The sequence below is a fragment of the Hypanus sabinus genome, chromosome 6 (assembly GCF_030144855.1).
Source record: "Hypanus sabinus isolate sHypSab1 chromosome 6, sHypSab1.hap1, whole genome shotgun sequence".
In the NCBI taxonomy this organism is placed as follows: domain Eukaryota; kingdom Metazoa; phylum Chordata; class Chondrichthyes; order Myliobatiformes; family Dasyatidae; genus Hypanus; species Hypanus sabinus.
This window is the reverse complement of record NC_082711.1, coordinates 46,172,041-46,190,796: the sequence shown is the minus strand read 5'-3', so window position 1 is coordinate 46,190,796 and position 18,756 is coordinate 46,172,041. Positions and strand designations below refer to the sequence as shown.

At 39.1% G+C, this 18,756-nt stretch overlaps 1 protein-coding gene across 5 annotated transcripts in view; it reads right to left on the bottom strand.

Moving 5' to 3' along the window:
- The window catches only part of abi1a (abl-interactor 1a), an 82,353-nt gene that overhangs the window by 29,797 nt on the left and 33,800 nt on the right, over window positions 1-18,756 (bottom strand). For all 5 annotated transcript variants that reach the window (XM_059972054.1, XM_059972056.1, XM_059972052.1 and 2 more), the window contains exon 3: window positions 11,718-11,894. In XM_059972054.1, the coding sequence (XP_059828037.1) occupies window positions 11,718-11,894 (177 nt within the window). The remainder of the gene's footprint in view (window positions 1-11,717; window positions 11,895-18,756) is intronic.

Below are 18,756 nucleotides of genomic sequence, written 5' to 3'. Positions count from 1 at the left end.
ATTGAAGTTCATCTGCTTGGCACGTATAAAACTTTGGAAGTTAACCATGTGTAGCTCCAGTGTGCAGAGATACAGCTGAAAATTTGTTGTGCACCGTTTGCCCAAGACCCAGTTAAAGTATAAAATGACTCAATTCAAATAGTAAACATACGCCAAATAAGCATGTGGCTTTTCCTTCCTGAAATATTATTTTAATTTTTATTGTTTGTATTTTCTTTTCATTGTTTCACTTCCACCTCCGGAGTATCTCCATCCTTAGGTACAGAATCTGTCAATTAATAAACCTAGCACAAAGTAAAGGTGCCAATTTTAAATGGCATGACTGAACAGCCAAAAGTTCAGCTCCAGCCTAATTAATGCCATAAATTATGGTACATTTGCAGCAATAAGTAAAGTGAATGCACAACAAAAAATTTAAATGGATGTTGTTGTCGACTTGGACTTTAGCAAGGCATTTGACAAGGTCCAGCATGGGAGGTTGGTCAAGAAGGTTCAATCGCTCAGCATTCAAGACAAGGTAGTAAATTGGATTAAGTATTGGCTTTGTGGAAGAAGACGGAGTGGTAGTAGATGGTTGCCTCTCTGACTGGAGGCTTGCGACGAGTGGCGTGTCACAAATCTGATAATGCGGTTAACTGGATCAGCAAATTGGCAGATGACACAAAGACTGGGGATGTCGTGGACAGGATGGAAGGCTACCACGGCTCACAGAGGGATCTGCATCAGCTTGAAAAGTGGGCTGAAAAATGGCAGATGGAATTTAATGCAGACAAGTGCGAGGATTTGCACTTTGGTAGAGCCAACTAGGGTGGGTCTTAGAAAGTGAACAGTAAGGCACTGAGGAGTGTGGCAAAACCAAGGGATCTGAGAATACAGGTCCAAAATTCATTGTACGGTGTCATAGGTAGACAAGGTCATAAAGAAAGCTTTTGACACACTGGCCTTCATAAATCAATGCACAGGAGATGGAATGTTATGTTGAAGATGTACAAGACATTGGTGAGCCTAATTTGGAGTATTATGTGCAGTTTTGGGCACCTACTTCCAGAAAGATGTAAACAAAGAGTACAGAAAAATTTACAAGGGTTTACAAGGATTTACAAGGATTTACAAGATCTGGTGGACCTGAGTTATAAGGAAGGATTGAATGGATGAGAACTGTATTCCTTAGAATGAATTAAACTGAAAAGAGATTTGATCGAAGTATACAACATTATGAGGGGTATAGATTGGGCAAATGCAAGCAAGCTTTTTCCATTAAGGTTGGGTGGGACTACAATCAGACGTCATGGAATTAGTGTGAAAGGTGAAAAGATTAAGGGGAACACTAGAGGAAACCTGCACTCACAGGGTTGAGAGAGTGTGGAGAGAGCTGCCAGCACAGGTAGAGCATATGAGTTCGATTTCAATCAAGAGAAGTTAGCATAGATGATGGTGGTACAAAGGGCTATGGTCCCAGTGCAGGTTGATGTAAGTAGGCAGTTTAAATGCTTTCAGCATGGACTAGTTGGGCTGAAGGGCCTATCTCTGTTCTGTACTTCTCCATGACTCTAGAACTGGCATGTGAAAATCATAATTCAGCAAATGTAGTGCCAGCTACTTTTAAAACAGAACAATATTGATCATAAGTATCTTTGTATGTTACAAAGTCAGATTAATTAATGAGTAAAATCTAGAAATCGATATGTTGAAGATCAAGCTCTAATATTCTGTGCTAGCCAGTTTCAACCAGGGCTGGAGCTTTCACTCAAGCCAAGAAAGTTTGGTTGCTTTAAGTGTATCATCTCAGATAGCACTGAGAAGTCAGTGCCTGTTTACAGACAGTGTACCATTTCAGGTCCATTGATTACTTGTGCTACAGATTCCAGAATATCCTAACGCTGAATAAAAATCTCACCAGAACCCAAACGAGTGCCCTGTCAGTCACTAGCAGGTGGATTTCAAACATCAGAACTTTAAATTCATTTCAAATCAAGCTGTCAGATATAACATGTTGGCTACTCGGGTGTTGAGCTAATAATGCAAGATTGTAGTGTTTTCTGTATTATTCACAGCATTTATCTAATTGTCTGTTGCAACTTCTAAGCTATAGCTCAGCTTTCAAATCATTGTTTCATTGCTCCCATACATATATGTATCTTTGCATATGACAATAAACTTGACTTTGCTATGAAAGCTGCACCCTTCAATCCATTCATAGGTGAAGAAAACTAACTGCTCAAAGGTTTGGTTGGTTCAGATTCTGACTGCTAATATCTACAGATGTTAACTGAGAACCTGTTTGGTTTCACCATCAAAATTCAGCCACAGATTATTTCAGAACAGCCACAGAACTCTGGCTGAATAATAAATTCAAGAGAATTATGACCTTCTCTCGTCATTCACATTAGAAGGACGACACTACAAAGCTTCCTTAAGGTTGTTATAGCCAGAGGGTGGTAATGGGGACAAGCTCCCACTACCTATTAAATGTTCCCAATGGTGTCCACCTCGAATAGCCTCTGACAATCAAGACCAGCTGCTGGCCTTCACATGTGGCTTAGCCACTAAGTACTGCGACACTGCTTCCACTTACAGAAGGAGCAAAGGTGGGTTACTGGCATCTTAAAACCAGTCGCTTCAGGCAGATGAGGTTCATCGGCCATGGATGGCTGCTCATCTGGAAGGAAAATTCTGATCTCAAACCTCTGATGCCTTACAGCTATACCACTCGTGGGGAGTAAACCCAGAGGGAGATATCCAGAGCTGGAACCCCCAAGGCAGTCAATGAATTCAATGCTGACTGGCAACTCCTGCAACATTGCTGGTACCAGACTGCAAATGGTCTATGCCATTCCTTTGGGTTCATCAGATGTGTGGAGACGGGAAGCTTGGTACAAGGACAACAGCTTGCTCTCCATTTCGTACTGCCCAGGCTTGTGTATCTCAACAGCTGGAATGCAATATCTATGGTCAACTCTGACCAACGGAGGCCCTCAGCTCACCTCACACAAAAAATATCCATCGCTTTCTACAGACTGAAAAAATGGGCAAGTAACTAAAGTCTATGAAAAGCAGCTCAAATTCATCTCTTCTGTTTATATGGGAAAAACATGTCATGTATAATAAGATAGCATTTTGTTTAGCTAAAATCAAGACCACCTCACTTTCAAGGTTACTGCTAGAAAGTTATTAACACAAGGCACGTCAATTAAAACATTCTCAAAATGAGTAAACGACACAAATAAGGCAGCTTTAACTGAAAATTCTTGGTTCAATCAAAGGTGGTATTGTGGCGACCCATTTCTTGGCACATCCGAACTGGCTCACAATTAGCCAGCGTTCCGGCTGAGGGAAATAGCCTATGGGGGTTTGCAAGCACAGAGCTTTGGAGCTTCTGCGCCACGGGGGGGCAGGTTGAGGGAGGCTTAAAAGCAAGGCTGGGTATTTCGAATAAAGTTTTTTCTTCGACTGCAGTTACCGACTCCGTGTCGTAATTTTAGCACTGCGTGTAGCACACCGCTACAGTATAACTTACCTGAAAATTAGGAGCACTCAAAACACTACAAATTCCGAAGAGTTTTGAAATATTTCAATTAGCAAGGTTAGGCCCTCCTACACATTCCATGCCTCAATGACATTATTAAATAGCTTTAAATTCAAACAAGTCCCAATTAAAATTTTAAGTGCATTTCAAGGGCATAACTAGTCTCACGTACATTTCAAACATGAGGAAAACTGCAGATGCTGGAAATTCAAGCAACACACAAAATGCTGATGGAACGCAGCAGGCCAGGCAGCAACTATAGGAAGAAACACAGTCGACGTTTCAGGCCAAGACCCTTCATCAGGACTAACTTAAAGAATAGATAGTAAGAGATTTGAAAGTAGGAGAGGAGGGAGAAATGCAAAATGTTAGAAGACCAGAGGGGGTGGGGTGAAGCTAAGAGCTGGAAAGGTGATTGGCAAAAGGGAAACAGAGCTGGAGAAGGGAAAGGATCATGGGATGGGTGGCCTAGGGAGAAAGAAAGGGGGAGGGGAGCACCAGAGGGAGATGGAGAACAGACAAGGAGTGATTGTGAGAGGGTTGTGAGAGGAGCAGAGAGAAAAAAAGGGGGAATAAATAAATAAGGGATGGGGTAAGAAAGGGAGGAGGGGCATTAACAGAAGTTAGAGAAATCAATGTTCATGCCATCGGGTTGGAGGCTACCCAGCCGGTATATAAGGTGTTCTTCCTCCAACCCGAGTGTGGCTTCATCTTGACAGTAGAGGAGGCCATGGATAGACATATCAGAATGGGAATGGGACATGGAATTAAAATGCGTGGCCACTGGGAAATCCTGCTTTCTCTGGCGGACAGAGTGTAGGTGTTCAGCGAAACGGTCTCCCAGTCTGCGTCGGGTCTCACCAATATATAAAAGGCCACACCGGGAACACCAGACACAGTATACCACACCAGCCGACTCACAGGTGAAGTGTCACCTCACCTGATAGGACTGTCTGGGGCCCTCAATGGTGGTGAGGGAGGAAGTGTAAGGGCAGGTGTAGCACTTGTTCCGCTTGCAAGGATAAGTGCCAGGAGGGAGATCGGTAGGAAGGGATGGGAGGGACAAATGGACAAGGAAGTTGCGTAGGGAGCGAACAGAGAATTAAATCTTGGACCCGGAGGGTGGTGGGGTGGTAGGTGAGGACAAGAGGAACCCTATCCAGATTGGGGTGGGGGGAGGATAGGGTGAGAGCAGATGTGTGTGAAATGGGAGAGATGCATTTTATAGCAGAGTTGATGGTGGAGGAAGGGAATCCCCTTTATTTAAAAAAGTAAGACATCTCCTTCGTCCTGAAATGAAAAGCCTCATCCTTGGAGCAGATGCGGCAGAGATGGAGGAATTGCAAGAAGGAGATGTCTTCCTTTTTTAAACAAAGGGGCTTCCCTTCCTCCACCATCAACTCTGCTCTCAAACGCATCTCTCCCATTTCACACACATCTGCTCTCACCCCATCCACCCGCCACCTCACTTAGAATAGGGTTCCCCTTGCCCTCACCTACCACCCCACCAGTCTCCAGGTCCAACCTATTATTCTCCGTAACTTCCGCCACTTCCAACAGGATCTCACCGCCAAGCACATCTTCTCCTCACCCCCTTTCTGCTTTCTGCAGGGATCGCTCCCTGCGCGACTTCCTTGTCCATTTGTCCCTCCCATCCCTTCCCATCGATCTCCCTCCTGGCACTTATCCTTGTAAGCGGAACAAGTGCTACACCTGCCCTTACACTTCCTCCCTCACCACCATTCAGGGCCCCAGACAGTCCTTCCAGGTGAGGTGACACTTAACCTGTGAGTCGGCTGGTGTGGTATACTTCATCTGGTGTCAAGATGAAGCCACACTCAGGTTGGAGGAAGAACACCTTGTATTCCGTCTGGGTAGCCTCCAACCTGATGGGCATGAACACTGATTTCTCTAACTTCCATTACTGCCCCTCCTCCCCTTCTTATCCCATCCCTGATTTATTTATTTCCCCTCTCCTTTTTTCTCTCTCGCCTGTTCTCCATCTCCCGCTGGTGCTCCCCTCCCCCTTTCTTTCTCCCTAAGCCTCCTGTCCCATGATCCTTTCCCTTCTCCAGTTCTGTTTCCCTTTTGCCAATCATCTCTCCAGCTCTTAGCTTCACCCCTCCCCCTCTGGTCTTCTCCTATCATTTTGCATTTCACCCTCCTCTCCTATTTTCAAAATCTCTTACTATCTATTCCAGTTAGTCCTGACGAAGGGTCTCAGCCCGAAACATCGACTGTTTCTTCCTATAGATGCTGCCTGGCCTGCTGCGTTCCACCAGCATTTTGTGTGCCATGTACAATTCACTGCATTTACATTCAAGTGGAATATACTTCCAGAGGAAAAAAAGTCTGATAGAGCTGTGAAATTCCCCTGGAAGCAAATCTTTCACATAATGTTAGTACTAATGCTAATTGGAGACATATAATCCTTAATTATAAAATGGAATGTGCTCATAAAATTACTTACAAATTTGTAGAGTATACTGTAAATTATTTATTCCCACATCCATGTTGTGTCACATATATAACAAAATATTACAAATAGACTGCTTCCTGCCTTGAAACCACATGTGTTCAGCTACTAACAGGAAATAACATCTCAGGTGTTGATCCTTTCAGATCAGAGTCAGTTCAGAGAGAGGTTTACACCTAATATAATAACATCTGTTCAATCATGATGTTAACTTATTGCTCAGCATTCAAGTAAAATTTGAACAGCAGCTTTATTTTTGTTTATCATTTACCAAAAATGCTCTGATTACAGACTCCATTCATAATTGTGTAGTTTACTTCTGTATCAATTTCTAATCTTGAGCAAGCTGAACCAGCAAAGTGAAAATTGGAGCAAGTTTCCCCACAAATCTTTACTATTCTCTGCATGGAAAACTTAAACTTTTTTTGGTAATAGCTTCTCTTTCCTCAAGAATTGTCAGGTGCCATATGATACTGATCGGAAGGAAACCTGCAGTGTGGATGGAATAGAGCAAATCTCTCTCATTACATGCTATTTTTTGGCTTCAGAATTCCAGTAATTGGACAGGACTTGATTGATAGCCAGCACAGATGCAGTGGGTCAAAGGGCCTGTTTCTATGCTGAATGAATCTATTATAACTGATTCAAAATGAAATACAATAAAGCCTTTCCAAAGATCTGATAATCTTCCACATAGTTTATAAATTTTTTTAGTCTGTTAATTCCTTCAATTCTAAAAAAGTAAAGTTCAATGTACTGCATTACAGTAGTATCACAGAAATATTTAGTTGAAATCAGAAACACTATATCAAATATTCATCTTTCCATATCCATATTTTGATTGCAAGTCAAAAGTACCACAAATGCAACAAAATTCCTGTCACTGAGTCACACTTAATAACATTGAGCCAGATTTCAAACTGTAATTTTGTTTCATAACTATAAACTTGAATGTCATGTTATTAATATCTCAATACCTCTCCTAGTGCAATTGGATCCTGTATTTACTTCCAGACCCATCAGTTCAGATTGGCAACATCCCCTTCACGATCCCCATCAGCACTGGTGCACAATGCTGTGTGCTTAGTCCTCTGCCCTACTCACTTTACACTTATGACTTCGGGGCTAAGCACAGCTCCAACGCCATACTCAATTTTTTCGGTGACATCACTGTCTTAGTCCTAATCAAAGGTAGTGATGAATTAGCATGCAGGATGGAGACTGAAAATCTGCCTGAGTGGTACCATAACAGCAACCAGTTACTCAATGTCAGCAAGATCAAGGAGCTGATCACATACTTTAGGAGATGGAAAGCAGAGGTCCTCACTGGAGCGTGAGAGATGGAAAGGATTTGCAACTTTAAATTCCTTGGGAGTTATTTTGAATGACCTGTCCTGGGCCCAGCACGCAAGTGCAATTACAAAGAAAGCACAGCAGCACCTGTATTTCCTTAGGAGTTGTGGAGATTTAACATGACATCCAAAATTTTGACAAACTTCTTTAGATGTTTAGTGGAGAATACATTGACTGGCTCTGGTATGGAAGCACCAATATACTTGAAGAGAAAATCTTACAAAAAGTAGTGGATAAGCCAGTCCATCACAGGTAAAGCCCTCCCAACCATTGAGTACATAAACATGAATCACTGTCACAGGAAAGCAGCATCCACCACATGCTCTCTTCTTGCAGCTACCATCACGAAGGTGGTACAGGTCCCTCAGGACTAATTTCACCAAGTTCAGGAACAGTTACTGCCTCTCAGCCATCAGGCTCTTGAATTTAAAAAGGGACAACTTCACTTGGCCCATCATGAAAATATGCCCACAACCAATGGACTCACTTTCAAGGAGTCTTCAACTCACGCTCTCAATATTTATTGTTTATTTATTTATTATTTATTATTTTTGTACTTGCACAGTTTGTTTTCAGTACATCCTAGTTAGGCTGTATTTCATGGATTCTGTTAATATTCTATAGATATATTGAGTATGAGCATGACAAAATGAATCTCAGCATTGGATTTGGTGTCATATATGTACTTTGGTAATAAATCTACAGTGAAGTAATAGACAATTCAAAGGATGAGGTTATTGATTGATAACCTAGCATTTAATTGCCCATACGCAGCTACCTTCAAACTGCTTTCATGAACTACTCTACTCACCGTCTTTGTTTATATTATTAAGTTGCTATCATAATTTCTGGCTTCACATCTCTAAGGAGTTCTATAATGTTAGTGACTTGTCAGATCAGAATTACATCCCATTCCATTTCTTGGGATATGTATATACCTCAATTAAGATACTTGTACTAGTTTGTTATGCAATAAACAGCTTTTCTCCTATATTCGAACAACTGACTACCACTCTATATACTAGGCCATTTCAGAAAGCAGTTGACACGCAAGCATATTAGCATTGCAACTCCAGAGCCACCAGATGAATGCAAGACAACAGACTTTGTGCTGAAGGACAAACCAGGTGAATTAATTAAAATCCAGTAGCTTCATTGTTACTACTGACATGATTGCAGCTCTTAAATGCAACTTGAACCTATTCCCAGAGCAATAGTGTAGCCCTCTGGATACTAATACTGTAACTCAATGATGAAACCACCACACCCATGTTTTATAAGTATTTCACTGACTGCTAAATGTTTTGAGTTGAAAGGAAAGTAAAAGAGGTTCTAAATGATTTTTATTTGAGAACTGATTTCTCCGCAAATGAAGGGAAGATGGCATAACAAGTACCTATCATTTTTCTGCTCTTTGCAGTTTGCTCATGGATTAAGTTAACCAGCCATGTGGTGCAAGATTCTACATATTACCGCTGGCAGGTCCAATGTTAATTTACTCCCATTTCTAGAAAGAACCACAACAGAAAAACAAAGTGAACATTGAGCAATTTTTTCTTCCCCACCTAGCCTTCTGGGAATGCGTGGGAAGTTAATGAATACACCACATCAGGAACTGAGATCAAAACAAGAACCATCCAAGTTAGATTAAAGTTTAAACTATATGAGCTTCATTCCTATCCTATCAAAGCACTTCAGTTAAATAAGGATGCATTTTATTTTTAAAATACGTAAAATATATTCAGTATGCAAATATTTTGATAATCATTTGAAAAAATATGAAAGCTAGAAATATGTCCTGACAACATGGAGGCAGCCAATTTAGCCAAGTCCACACCAGCTCACAGACCTAGTATCTTCAACTCTCCAATACTTTTCCCTGTACTCAATCCCCCCCTCCCCCACATTTCCAACCACTCACTCCCCCCTCCCAGCCAAGTGGTCTAATAATCTACAAATCCATACACTTGTAGTATGTGTAAAAAGCTGGAGCTTTGGGAAAACCCAAAAGGTCACAGCCAGAATTTGCCAACCCCTCAAAAAAAAATCCCACAGTCTGGCTTCAAGGGGTCATCGAAGCTGTGGAGGTGGCAGTTCTATTAGCTGTGCCCCCTAACCATTTTAATAATGTCATCCAAATAAACTGCCCAAAATGTCTTTCAAGTTGTAACTATCAAACAAACAGTAATAGTGAAACAAAATAAAGCAGATGAATGAAGTCACTTCAATGGAACACATGGGGGAAGAATAATGATTTAAACTGAAACAGAATTGGAACAAAGATACAATTTGCTCTTTTAACAATATTCAGAGGCAAGAAGTTACATTGCTCCCTGAAACAAGCTCATACCTGAAATTTATGCTTAAACTGAAATCTGTTGCACGTTATGCTTAAACTGAAATCTGTTGCTGATCTGCCCATCCAACAATTCTCCATCATAATTAATTGCTGAGAGAAGTTTTAAAGAAACTTTAAAATGAATAAACCATCTTTCATCACAGACCTGAAATGAGCAGCCCATCTACCTATAAATCAGAGATACTTATCAGGAATGCCACATATGCAGGGTCCTTAGCATTGTCAAAGATCCGTCCCATCCATCCACAATCTCTTTGGACCCCTTCCTCCAAATCAGGCAAGATGTACCGTAGTATTAGGACAAGAACCCTCAGGATGGGAAACAGCTTTATTTCTGCCCCTGCCTCCCACGGGATGCGAGGTTGCCTAACTCCGTCACCACCCAGGTCTCATCACGTATCAGGCACCAGTAGCGTTATACTGTTTACTTTTTAAAACTTGTGTCATAATCCATCTTATGCTAAATGTCAATCTTCTGGAATATATTTTATTGTCTGCTGACCCATCTATTCACCTTATTGCAACACACAACTATGCATACCTGGCAAAACCAGTCTTTTAATCTTTACTGTGACATGGAAACCAGAAGTGTATGTAGTATTATTATACCTTGGTTCTTGGTTTTATGGGTTCATAAACCTATGACACACAACTTCAAGCGAGTTAAAAAATGATTAAGCTCATGAATGGAAACAAAGGTTTATTATGTTTAACTATAGGGACTAAGAAATATTACCTGGTATCTTTTGTCACTATAAGAATGCACTGACACCACACTCGCAGTCAATGTTGTAACCATGGAAACACAGGCACCATACCTTGCACAATCTAATACCCATAAACAGCAATTTGATGAGATAAATTTGTTACTGAAGTTGCTTGGGGGTAATTATTTGCCAGGATACTGGGAATAACACCCTCCTTCAAAATAGTGTTGTGGAATTCCATACATTGACCTCAGACAGAAAACATAGGCTTGTTTAAACATACCATCTGAAATAAGGCACTTTGGTGAAATAATGAGGAAAGCACACAGTCTAAACTGTCACACCATCATTTTTATGTTCAAGTTTCTGGAACAGGACAAATTGAAGACCTTGACTTTTAACCAAACAGCTACTAAATCTTTGAGGCAAACCACATGGTGAGAAACAGCACACAAACAAAAGAATCCGATGCAGATAAAGTACAACAAATGTCAAATAAATAGCCTAAAGCAGGATATTGAAGTCAATTTGCTATCTTTTTGAAATGACCAAACACGGAGGCTGTGCTATGACAATAATCTTCTGCCAATTCAAATATTAACCCTAATTGTTACTCAGTCAACTTCAGTGTGAGAAAAAAAATAAAGCTGCCAATTCAAGTTTTCAACATATTTGTTTATAACATAAAATAGAAAGTCTAGTATGAATGCAATATTAATCTGCTTTTGTAAAATTATAACAATTGAATACCTCTTTGTAACCAATCTGAACATTCAACCTATATCAATTTCCAATATATTTACACACGAAGCATACAATTACTGTGTCAATATTTCCTACAGACTTCTAAATATACCAACCCTTACTATTCAATCTGGAATATAGGAACTAAAAATACATCTTCTATACCTAGTTGGTTCAGTTAAAGGATTGAGTCTTCTAAAATTCTAAAACACCAGGTAAATATACTCATGTTGAATTTATTGCAAAGCCAAATAACTTAAAAGAAAATTCATTTTACTTTGTTTCTACATTTAGATTTGGACAACAAATATTTGATTTTATTTGGGGATGGGGTATAGGAAAGACTCCAAATAATCTTCTGCAACAATATTGAGCTCTAGTGCACCGTCTACAACATTATTTTATAAAATGAGTTTAAAATAAATCGGGTCCACCGAACCAACATATACTTAAGTCTATCAGCCAAAGCTGCACGTGGACTTGCACTAAAACAGCTGGTACTTGAAACTTTTATACAACTCCAAGAATATTCATGTATAGTAATAATTTTACCTTCACACCATGGCCAACATCATCTAGTACTGTGTAGTCTATTGGCTTCCGAATGTATCTTACTGGTCGTTCAACACTGGCTGGTGCTATGATCTTATGAGTTCTTGATGTGTTCTTGTTGGTAGTGAGAATACCAATCTCACGGCGAGCCACTTTTTCTTTATGGATATCCACAGTCTAGTTATAGAGAAAAATATAATTATTTCTTTCTCAATTTCTTTCCACTCTTTCCCTCCTCCCTTCCAAGTTGTCGTAACGTCAATCTTAACAAAAGATGGTTCGCAAATGTCTTATACCATGGTCATTAGATCTGGTTTTGACCAATGAGCAAAAAAATCTGCTTTCAACAGACAAACAAATGAATGCATAGTACAAGAACCATACAAAAAATTGCTAACTACAAGTAATCAATGTTAATCAAATAATAGCAATCAAGCTTTAACTGAAAGCAACAGTTCACTTTCTTTGGAAGTCTGGAAAGAGTCATGCTGCAGTCCTATAAAGACTTTGGTTAAACAGCATTTTAAAGAGTGTGCATTTCTGGTCACATTACAAGATGTGGAGGCTTTCCATAGCATAGAACAGGACATTGCCTGAATTGGAGGGGAGGTTGTACAAACTTAGATAGTTTTCTCTGGAGCATTGGAGGCCAAGTGGTAACCCAATGGATATATATAAAATTATGAGAAAACCAGATAGGTTAGATGGTCAGTGTCTTCCCCAGGGTGGAAACATCACATTCCAAAGGACATAGCCTTAAGGTGAGAGATGCAAAAGTTAGAAATGTGTGGAGTATATATCATCATGCTGATGAACAGAAACACCTGTGGGTTGACTTCCATTGTTCCCTGAAAAAGGCAAAACAGGTCCATAAGTTAGTGACATATGGCATGCTTAGCCATAAGTGGAGTTATGGTAGCAATAAATTGCGGCATTGTGTTCATCCACAAAAAGAACTTAATTTCTACCTTTGATGTATTTCCTTTTCAGAGCGGATGGGGTTCAGACCTGCAGTTACACTCAGCATTTGGTTCTTCGTAGTAGTGGGACCTGCTCCCGGGGTCTCACAGCTGGACACTTGTCAATATCCCTAGGATGCTGCCCAGAAGAGGAGCATGCCTTCAGGGTTTTGTGGACCTATGAACAGGCCGATCCCAAGCCAGTGCCGCTGAATGAAGTGCCACAGGAGAGAACAGAACATCGGGGACAGCGGATTAGGTGTAGGAGGCTCAGTACTCAGCAAATTGTGCTCTCCCCCATTGGAGGGCAAGAGATTGTTGCCAATTCTCCAGGCAGAGGACTCAAGAGAAAAAAAAAAGTGACAGATTTAATATCATAAATCAGCACGTTGTTTTGATATGTCTCCTCTCGATGTGAAAGGGGTCACCTCTTTTTCCTTTTATTAAGGGGAGAGAGAGAACACTTGGCATGTCAATTTGTCGGGTGAACTGTTGTACTGTAGATCATGGTCTTCATTGGGGGTTTTGCTGTTGCATGCTTGGTAGGTGGAGGGGCCGATGCTTTTTTTTTTGTAGAAGTGGGTGGGAGTGGAGGAAGATCATTGCTTCTACTGGTTGTAAGTGGAAGGGGGAGTGGGGGGGCTTTGAGAACTGTCAATTCAATCTTTGGAGCACTCATCTGTTTTCAAAGAAGTGTGCAAAGAACAGTATTTCAGGATGTATACATTTCTCTGATATTAAGTGAAACTATTCAACTATCCAAGTTCAGATATTACTTCCCAACTACCTTCTTGCTCTTAAACTCATTCTGCATTTGAAAGTATTACATGCATTTCTGGTTGTCACAATGTACAAAAGATATCATTGCACTGGAGAGTACAGAAGAGACTTGCCAAGATGTTGCTTAGATTGGAAAATTTTAATTATGTGGAGATTGGATAGATTTGACTTGCTTTTCCTGGAAAAAAAAAAGGGGTGACAGAAATACTGTATAAATTAATAGGCATAAAGAGTGTAAGGAGTCAATAGCTTTTTCCTCAAGGTTGGATTAAAAATTAAGGTGATGTAGGCTTAAGGTGAAAAGGAGTCTCAAACAAGATTTAAGGAGCTTTTTTTTGAAAAGCTACAGTGGTCAATATATGTAATCCACTGCCGGCAGTGGTTGTGGAATCTAATACAATTCTCCACCTCTCATGTTTCATTTCCATCTTAAGTCACATTGGCTTCACATGCGAATGCTCTCCAATATAATCCACCATGCTGCTCAGAAAATTTAGCAATCAAATTTATAGTCCACATTATCCTTGCTTGCTCTGTTCTACACTGGAATAATTGCTCAAATTTCAAGCATGGATCTACAACACATTAGTTAGGAGACTACCTTTCTTCCAAGGCAAATGAAATAATACATATCTAACATTCAAATTTCCCCAAGACAAATTTGTAATGAAGTTTGGAGTTCTCATTCTAAAGTTTCAAATCAGTAAATTTCACTGTCAGTATTCAGAAAAAAAAAATCCACAATTCATTATGATCTTGCTTACTTCCAGAAGTCTTAACTTGATAAACAGAATTAAACAGTTTAGGTTGCCTTGTGCTCTTATGCAAAGCACAGTGGCATGGAAAGTTGTGCTGCAGTCTTACAGTTTCAGAGTCATAATCAAATTGCCTTTGGTACCAGCCACGTGGGATTTGCACTGGAAGGTAGGTTGAGTGGTATCACAAAAACAACCTGGCAACCCACGTCAGCAAGACCAAGAAAGTGATTGTGAATTCCAGGAAGGGAAGACATGCCTCATTGATGGGTTTGTGGTAGAACGGGTTAATTCCTGGGCATCAACATCTCAACCTATCCTGGGCGCAATACACTGATACAATTGTTAAGGGGTCACACCAGTGGGGATATTCCATTATGAGCTTGAGGAGATGTGCAATGGCACCAAAGCCTAGCAAATTTCTACAGATGTATGGTGGAGAGCTTTTTGGCTGGTTGGATTACCACCAGGTACAGAAGTTCCAATACAAATCAAAAAGAGACTGAAGTGAGTTGTAGATGGAGCCAACTCCATCACAAGCACAATCCTCCATCAAAAGATAGTTTCAAAAAGCTAGTGCCTCAATGCAGCAGCATCCATCATCAAGGAAACTAACCATACGGGGCATGTCTTCTTACCACCAGAAAGGTGGTAGGTGAGCTTGAAGACCAACACTCAATGTTTTAGAAACAGCTTCTTCCCTGGCATCAGATTTCTGAATGGTCAATGAACACTACCTCACCATTCCTTTTTTGATCCTTACTTTTTAAATGCAACTTATTGCCGTTTTTATGTCTTGCCCTGCTGTCATAAAATAACAAATTTTTCGTGACAGTGATAAATCTAATTCTGACTGAATTGCTTACTGTGATTAATGTAATCTATTTTAAGTGTGTGAAATTAGTGACATTGCTTTACTTCAATGTGTACATAGCATGGGGCACAAAATACATTTGTATTAGTTTAAGACCAAATACAAAAATGAATCATTTCTTTCAGCTCTTGTTGGGCACTGCAGATTTTGGCACAATACTTCATACAACTTGGGCATATTGAGCTCTCAAGAATATCTTGATTCCGTAATTTTTTATTGTGTGTCTACATAAGCAAACATTTTTTGAAGTCTGAGCATTTCCACCTGTTAAAAGCTGACAGCAGAAAAGAAAGGAATGCCGAGAATGAAACTGTCCTTTTCAAATATTGCCACATAATGAAATACTGTTTCTAGGGGACTTCTGTCAACTACTTACAGTGCAGTTTCAAACTTTTGAGTTTTTAAATCATTGAAAATATGGTCAGAGAAATGGCAGATGGGAGTTCATCTTTGATCCTTAAATTCTGTTTGGACAAATGTGATGTGTTGCATTTTATTAGATAAAATGCAAGAGTATGTAGTAAATGGCAGGATACTTAGAGCATTTGTAAACATAGCACTGACAAATAAGATAGCCATAATCTTATCCCAGGGTGCAAATGTTAAGACACCACAAGGTTGAGCTAGGGAATGTTTAAAGATGTGCAAAGCAATTTTATTATATTTTTTAAAAAGTGGTAGGAACACCCCCAGCAAAGTGGATTTGATAACATGTTTGAGACACTTAGGCATATATGAACATAAATTAGTTCGGTACCTTTTCAATACCTGGACCATTAACCAACATTTAGTCATCTGAATTACTAAGCAAGTTTCTTCCCTTCTACTATGTGATTAATTTTATAATCAATGAACTTCAATAATGGCCTCCCATGATTATGTTGATGTACTCTATCTACCAGATAAGAACCCTGGAATCTGGCAGTAAGGCATTCAACATCTCAATTGAGTTAGTCATGCAGAGACAAAAATATCTTCAAGTTATCATTTTCTTTTGAAAATGAATCAATCCACATAGTTAAACTAATGATAGCCTTATATGCACTCCCCTGATGTCTTTTCAAGCCAGTGAGACATTTTTCATTCAATTCATGCCTGATGTCATTCAACCATGACTTTATATCTATAATGGTATTTATTCCATTCCAATATCCCTAATTTTGTTGTATTAATTTTCATCGCAAGTTTAGACATATAATGATAGTCACTTCCCTTCCATTTATTTGATTTCTAGCACCTTGTCAACAGCCAGTGCTCAGCAGAACCCCTCATATCTTTGTTTTGTTCAATAGCCAGAGCTACCCCCTCCCATGTTGGTAATCACTCAGTTAAGATCCTAAACCACTTTAAATTTGCTTAATTATCATGGCTTGAAATACCTTCCCCACCCTGCATTTGACAATAACTTGCGCTGTAAGTCATGAACTTACAACTGTGGTTTTTACTCCTGTCTATTGACTGGTAGCATAGGTACCAAGTTCAATATCCTAAATGCTGCAATTGAATGATCAAGACAGTATATACACAAACTGAAAATTCAACCTTAAATTTGTACTTATACATTTTCAAATATTACTGCCATTATCAATATACATATTGCACAACTGAAAAGAACTAGTGACATGATTTCTGTACACTTTCCAAAAACCCATTTAGACATATAGTGCAAACACAAGGAAATCTGCAGATGCTGGAAATTCAAACAACAACACACACAAAATGCTGGTGGAGCACAGCAGGCCAGGCAGCATCTATAGGAGAAGCACTGTCGACGTTTCGGGCTGAGACCCTTCGTTGGGGCTGAACCAGCATTTTGTGTGTGTTGTAGATATATAGTGCTTGTCATTTCAATTGATTGTCATCGTAAGGAAAGAACATATTAAGCAATTAAGTTCTCTTTGCAGAAATTCTACCCAATCATTGAAATGCAGCCTGATCTGTTTTCCCCCTCACATGGATCAGGTTCAGCTAGTTACTTTGTACTTTGGAGGAACATTCATATAGATCTGAGGTGCACCAAAAGCCAAGGAATATCATTCTCCAGCAGGACAGGAAACTGAAGAAATACATAGCACGGCAACATAAATTAGTGTTCTAAACTAGCATTGTGTATCTGCAAACATTCAATGTCAGAACTGAGGTCTTTACAACAACTGTTAAAGGAAATCCGATCTAATCTTGCACCAAGGTTGTTCAAAAGTATCTAGATCAAAACTAAGAAGCATTTTAAGAGTGTCAAAACAAACTTAGTATGTTCAGTATGGTTAATCTGAACTCAAATATGACGAAGGCCTCCTTTGCTTTTCCAATTTTGAGGTCTATAGCTCAGTTATGCTCCTTCAACTGAACACAAACAGCTTAACATGCCAATTTGATCAAAATAGCATCAAAAGGTTTAAATATTTCAAAGGATAGCAATGAAAGTGGTTTGTAGTAGTTCAGTTTCCAAATGCAACTGTAATATGCAAGACACCCAAACTGACTGTGAGCTCTCAATATACTTTCAGGTTGTTCCCATTACCAACCAGACACACAAATGGCAGATAAATCTGGAAAAAGTAACTGCAGTTATATCATGGATGGTAGGTGGAATCCTTTATACTGTACAGGACATGAAAAGATCATTCATAACAATTCTGTACATGACCGAGTGTAAGAAAGTACCAATTTCTTGATTACATCGAAAAAATTGATCAGATAAATTTGGGTTTAATCTGTTTATTTTTTGTGGTGTAATATATAATTGATGTAAAAAATTATATTGTACTAATCGGACATTTGTTGTATTTATCATACTGTCAAAACATAGTCTTGACCAACTTGTTTCATCAATTTTAATATTCAAATCAGTTTCCCATTTTTGTCTTCACTTATGAATTCCTTGTTTGCCTGTTTTTGAATCAAACTATATATACAAGAAATAAAGTTTTTAATTTTTCCTTTATGAATTAAAGCTTCTATTTCATTAGGTTTTGGCAATAACATTGTTTGAGCCAGTTTATCTCTTAAATAAGTCCTTAATTGGAAATAACAAAAAAATGAATGTTATTTGATATTTTATATTTACTCTTTAATTGATCAAATGACATTAATATTCTTCCTTCAAAACAAACAATTTTGTTTTAAAATTCAACCTTTTTGGACAAATTTAAGAGTTTTATTGGAACACAACTTCCACAAAACCTAATATTATTCTTACTAGGTGATATTGAAGGGATAAAACCGAAACCTAAATTGAACAAATATCAGAAAGAATTCATAAACATTGCATTGGCAGTAGCCAAAAAGGCTATTGCAGTTACTTGGAAATCGGATTTATACTTAAGTATAGATCGTTGGAAGAATGAAATTTTTAGCTGCATTCCACTTGAAAAAATTACTTATAATTTAAGAAATAAATATGATAAATTCCTGAAAATTTGGCACTCTTATTTACAAAAGATAGGATTAAATATACAGGTGCTCCAAAGATAAAATTATTGGTCATCTGGGGAAAGAAATAAATATACATATTAAAGTTATTTTGAACTCCATGGTGCATGTGGGGATCTTCCAATATCCAGGCACTCTTTCTTCTTTTCTTCTTTCTTTTTTCTCCCCCTTTTTCATATATATAGGGATATGTTAGGGGAGGAGTTAAGGGGAGGGGGGAGGGCTGATATATTATTTCT